The following is a 6,829-nucleotide window of genomic DNA, read 5'->3' on the forward strand; positions in this document are numbered from 1 at the left end:
AACACAACACAACAGGACAGAACCCAACACAACAGAACAGAACCCAACACAACAGAACACAACAGAACCTAATACAACATAACAGAACACAACAGAACCCAACACAACAGAACCCAACACAACAGAACAAAACACATCACAATAGAACACAGCAGAACCCAACACAACAGAACACAACACAACAGAACACAACAGAACCCAACACAACAGAACCCAACACAACAGAACAGTACCCAACACAACAGAACCCAACACAAGAGAACACAACACAACAGAACGCAACACAACAGAACCCAACACAATAGAACACAACAGAACCCAACACAGAGAAGAGGTCTGGGGACCGACTAAGGATGCCATCGTGATTTGTGCTTCTCTCTATCGGTTTGAGAACAAGGTCTGTAATAAGAGAACCATTGAAACTAATTGGATTGAACATGGATTACCAGTGTGTTACCAAAGCCAGCGAGGCAGCGGCACTTTTCTCTTAAATCCAAAAGAACACTTTTCAGGGACGCTTTCTCTTTTTATCTGCAAGATCGATTTCCAGACCATTGATTGGTTGATGTGGTGGCTTCCCTCCCGGCCAGGCAATCGGCTGCGTTAGCTATCTACCAGAACAGACCAGAGAGAGAGAAAGAGGGATGGAGAGTCTGGACGAACTAGAGCACCCTCTGCTAGGAAGAGAGAGCCCCAAGGCAGATCCCCGAGGCCTGGGTACTACCTGCACCACTAACCGCCTGTTCAACGGTGTCCCGATGAGGTGTGAGGAGGATAAAACACTGCCCCCACTGGGCTGGAGGGTTTACTGCGGGAGGGCAGGAGAACCAGGACCAGGGGAGCTCGGGTACCAGCAGGCCCAGCAACAGCTGTTAGATCCTTGCTCCCTCCCCAGCACTCTGGAGACCCTGTACCCACCGGCTCCTCCCTGGGGCCACCCGGATGCCATGGGTCTGGGGAACAGGGACTATTTGGAGACCACGTTTGTGGACGTCTACCCCGAGTCACCGCTAGAGAGGAAACTGTTTGCGGAGAGCGAACAGGACATTCACTCTGTCTTCTACAGCCTAGAGGACGAAGACGATCTGCTGCCCGACTACGAGGTGAGAAAGGATCCCATTGTTGCACGGTCAGTAGGGCATGGTGCTTGCAATGCTAAGGGTCGTGGGTTTGATTTCTGCTGGGGCCCCCCCATACATAACCTATGCATGAAAGTACCTTTGTATAAAGGTCTTCTAAATGCCATATACTATATATACTATATACATATACTATATTATATTATATATACATATACTATATATATATATATATACATATACTATATTACTCTGCAGAAATATAACACAACATGTTGGTTTCATGAGCAGTAATAAAAGATAGCAGAAAAGTGGTTTCTCTAAAATATTGTGAACAAATTTGTTTACATCCCTGTTAGTGAGCTTTTCTCCTTTGCCAAGATAATCCATCCAACTGACTGGTCAGATTTACCAAATGGAGGGCGAGGGAGAGCTTTGTATGCGTCTCTGTGGAGTAAAGGTGGTCCAGAGTTATTTTCCCTCTGGTTGCACATTTAACATGCTGGTAGAAATGAGGTAGAACTGATTTAAATTTCCCTGCCATAAAGTCCCCGGCCACTGGGGGCGCCGCCTCTGGCTGAGCCGTTTCCTCTCTTGGCAAATAGTGTGATCTGGAGTTTATCATAACATACTACTTCAGGTGAGCAAACTCTAGAGACTTCCTTAGATTTCGTGCACCAGCTGTTGTTTACAAATATGTGCAGACCATGTTGTTCTATCCTGCCGGTGCAGCGTGTATCCCACTGGCTGAATATCCATGTCATCATCCAGCCACGATTCCGTTGAAACATAACATGTTACAGTTTTTGATGTCCCGTTGGTAGGATATTCGTGATTGTACCTCGTCTAGTTTATTGTCCAATCATTGCACGTTGGCGAGTAATATTGGTGGCAGAAACATTATGTACAACTTAAGTTACAAATCACGTGAAAAAACACATAATACCACAATTGAGAACAGAGCGCCCCATGGTGGCAGTGGGGTGATGGTATGGGCAGACATAAGCAATGGACAACCAACACAATTGTATTCTATCGATGGCAATTTGAATGCAGAGATACTGTGACGAGATCCTGAGGCCCATTGTCGTGCCATTCATCTGCTGCCATCATCTCATGTTTCAGTATGATAATGCACGGCCCCATGTCGCAAGGACCTGTACTCAATTCCTGGAAGCTGAAAACGTCACAGTTCCCGCCAATATCCAGCAACAGCCATTTAAGAGGAGTGGGACAACATTCCACTGGCCACAATCAACAGCCTGATCAACTCTATGTGAAGGAGATGTGGCTCTGCATGAGGCAAATGGTGGTCACACCAGATACTGATTGGCTTTCTGATCCACACCAGATACTGACTGGTTTTCTGATCCACTCCTCCACTCCTCTACTTTTCCTCTACTATCTGTGACCAACAGATATATATCTGTATTCCCAGTCACGTGAAATCCATAGATTAGGGCCTAATGAGTTTATTTCAATTGAACTGTGACTCAGTAAAATCTTTAAAATCGTTGCATGTTGCGTTTATATTTTATTGTTCAGTATATATTAGAAGTACAGTCTCTCATTGCTGGGACATCCAGGTTGGATCGGTAAATGTTGCCGTACTGTGTTGTCTTACAGTACAGTAGACAGTACGCTACACACACAGAGTGGTGAGAATAGGTTGTTTTACATTAACAGAACAGAGCAAATCTCTTTGTTTAAACCAATGATTTATGTTTATACTATAGATGACTGACAGAGAGGCTCTTTTATAGCTTCCAAAATATATATATTTTTTTTTTTACAAAAAAATGGGGAAGTGTCCAGACGGAGGGGCGGTGGCTTCAGAACAATGCATCACTCCTGGTGATGTAGTCTACTGTACCTGATGCATAACTACATAGTTATATCGCTATAATATAGCTGATGCCCTACGGGACACATAGGTGAACCATGTCAGGTAAACCATCGCTTATATTCCCCGACATGTCAAACTGAATTATTCCACTACTTTATGTTTGCTACATTCTAACTGAATTATTCCACTACTTTATGTTCACAACATTCTAACTGAATTATTCCACTACTTTATGTTCGCTACATTCTAACTGAATTATTCCACTACTTTATGTTTGCTACATTCTAACTGAATTATTCCACTACTTTATGTTTGCTACATTCTAACTGAATTATTCCACTACTTTATGTTCACGATATGTAAAAACTGAATTATTCCACTACTTTATGTTCACGATATGTAAAAACTGAATTATTCCACTACTTTATGTTCACTACATTCTAACTGAATTATTCCACTACTTCATGTTCACGATATGTCAAACTGAATTATTCCACTACTTCATGTTCACGATATGTCAAACTGAATTATTCCACTACTTTATGTTCACTACATGTCAAACTGAATTATTCCTCTACTTTATGTTTGCTACATTCGAACTGAATTATTCCACTACTTTATGTTTGCTACATTCTAACTGAATTATTCCACTACTTTATGTTCACGATATGTAAAAACTGAATTATTCCACTACTTTATGTTCACGATATGTAAAAACTGAATTATTCCACTACTTTATGTTCACTACATTCTAACTGAATTATTCCACTACTTCATGTTCACGATATGTCAAACTGAATTATTCCACTACTTTATGTTCACTACATGTCAAACTGAATTATTCCACTACATTATTTTCAACTACATTCTAACTGAATTATTCCACTACTTCATGTTCACGATATGTCAAACTGAATTATTCCACTACTTTATGTTCAACTACATTCTAACTGAATTATTCCACTACTTTATGTTCAACTACATTCTAACTGAATTATTCCACTACTTTATGTTCACTACATTCTAACTGAATTATTCCACTACTTCATGTTCACGATATGTCAAACTGAATTATTCCACTACTTTATGTTCAACTACATTCTAACTGAATTATTCCACTACTTTATGTTCAACTACATGTCAAACTGAATTATTACACTACTTTATTTTCAACTACATTCTAACTGAATTATTCCACTACTTCATGTTCACGATATGTCAAACTGAATTATTCCACTACTTTATGTTCAACTACATTCTAACTGAATTATTCCACTACTTTATGTTCACTACATTCTAACTGAATTATTCCACTACTTCATGTTCACGATATGTCAAACTGAATTATTCCACTACTTTATGTTCACTACATGTCAAACTGAATTATTCCACTACATTATTTTCAACTACATTCTAACTGAATTATTCCACTACTTCATGTTCACGATATGTCAAACTGAATTATTCCACTACTTTATGTTCAACTACATTCTAACTGAATTATTCCACTACTTTATGTTCAACTACATTCTAACTGAATTATTCCACTACTTTATGTTCACTACATTCTAACTGAATTATTCCACTACTTCATGTTCACGATATGTCAAACTGAATTATTCCACTACTTTATGTTCAACTACATTCTAACTGAATTATTCCACTACTTTATGTTCAACTACATGTCAAACTGAATATTTACACTACTTTATTTTCAACTACATTCTAACTGAATTATTCCACTACTTCATGTTCACGATATGTCAAACTGAATTATTCCACTACTTTATGTTCAACTACATTCTAACTGAATTATTCCACTACTTTATGTTCAACTACATTCTAACTGAATTATTCCACTACTTTATGTTCACAACATTCTAACTGAATTATTCCACTACTTCATGTTCACGATATGTCAAACTGAATTATTCCACTACTTTATGTTCAACTACATTCTAACTGAATTATTCCACTACTTTATGTTCAACTACATGTCAAACTGAATTATTCCACTACTTTATGTTCGCTACATGTCAAACCAAATTATTCCACTACTTTATGTTCATGACATGTCAAACTGAATTATTCCACTACTTTATGTTCGCAACATTCTAACTGAATTATTCCACTACTTTATGTTCGCTACATTCTAACTGAATTATTCCACTACTTTATGTTCACTACATTCTAACTGAATTATTCCACTACTTTATGTTCACTACATGTCAAACTGAATTATTCCACTACTTTATGTTCAACTACATTCTAACTGAATTATTCCACTACTTTATGTTCACTACATGTCAAACTGAATTATTCCATTACTTTATGTTCAACTACATTCTAACTGAATTATTCCACTACTTTATGTTCAACTACATTCTAACTGAATTATTCCACTACTTTATGTTCACTACATTCTAACTGAATTATTCCACTACTTTATGTTCAACTACATTCTAACTGAATTATTCCACTACTTTATGTTCAACTACATTCTAACTGAATTATTCCACTACTTTATGTTCAACTACATTCTAACTGAATTATTCCACTACTTTATGTTCACTACATGTCAAACTGAATTATTCCACTACTTTATGTTCAACTACATTCTAACTGAATTATTCCACTACTTTATGTTCAACTACATTCTAACTTAATTATTCCACTACTTTATGTTCACTACATTCTAACTGAATTATTCCACTACTTTATGTTCACTACATGTCAAACTGAATTATTCCACTACTTTATGTTCGCAACATTCTAACTGAATTATTCCACTACTTTATGTTCAACTACATTCTAACTGAATTATTCCACTACTTTATGTTCACTACATTCTAACTGAATTATTCCACTACTTCATGTTCACGATATGTCAAACTGAATTATTCCACTACTTTATGTTCAACTACATTCTAACTGAATTATTCCACTACTTTATGTTCAACTACATGTCAAACTGAATTATTCCACTACTTTATGTTTGCTACATGTCAAACCGAATTATTCCACTACTTTATGTTCATGACATGTCAAACTGAATTATTCCACTACTTTATGTTCGCAACATTCTAACTGAATTATTCCACTACTTTATGTTCGCTACTTTCTAACTGAATTATTCCACTACTTTATGTTCACTACATTCTAACTGAATTATTCCACTACTTTATGTTCACTACATGTCAAACTGAATTATTCCACTACTTTATGTTCGCAACATTCTAACTGAATTATTCCACTACTTTATGTTCGCTACATTCTAACTGAATTATTCCACTACTTTATGTTCACTACATTCTAACTGAATTATTCCACTACTTTATGTTCACTACATGTCAAACTGAATTATTCCACTACTTTATGTTCAACTACATTCTAACTGAAATATTCCACTACTATATGTTCAACTACATTCTAACTGAATTATTCCACTACTTTATGTTCGCTACATTCTAACTGAATTATTCCACTACTTTATGTTCGCTACATTCTAACTGAATTATTCCACTACTTTATGTTCGCTACATTCTAACTGAATTATTCCACTACTTTATGTTCACAACATTCTAACTGAATTATTCCACTACTTTATGTTCACTACATTCTAACTGAATTATTCCACTACTTTATGTTCGCTACATTCTAACTGAATTATTCCACTACTTTATGTTCAACTACATTCTAACTGAATTATTCCACTACTTTATGTTCAACTACATTCTAACTGAATTATTCCACTACTTTATGTTCAACTACATGTCAAACTGAATTATTCCACTACTTTATGTTCGCTACATGTCAAACCGAATTATTCCACTACTTTATGTTCATGACATGTCAAACTGAATTATTCCACTACTTTATTTGCGCTAAATTCTAACTGAATTAT

The 6,829-nt window shown here is 36.5% G+C and overlaps 1 protein-coding gene across 1 annotated transcript in view; it reads left to right on the forward strand.

The window, feature by feature from the left end:
* Window positions 1-640: 640 nt before the first annotated feature.
* Window positions 641-6,829, forward strand: part of tmem91 (transmembrane protein 91) — a 32,930-nt gene continuing 26,741 nt past the window's right edge. Inside the window, exon 1 of the mRNA XM_064975389.1 lies at window positions 641-1,103. Coding sequence (XP_064831461.1) covers window positions 645-1,103 — 459 coding nt within the window. The 5' untranslated portion in view covers window positions 641-644. The remainder of the gene's footprint in view (window positions 1,104-6,829) is intronic.

This window comes from Oncorhynchus masou, chromosome 9, assembly GCF_036934945.1.
Source record: "Oncorhynchus masou masou isolate Uvic2021 chromosome 9, UVic_Omas_1.1, whole genome shotgun sequence".
Lineage (NCBI taxonomy): Eukaryota > Metazoa > Chordata > Actinopteri > Salmoniformes > Salmonidae > Oncorhynchus > Oncorhynchus masou.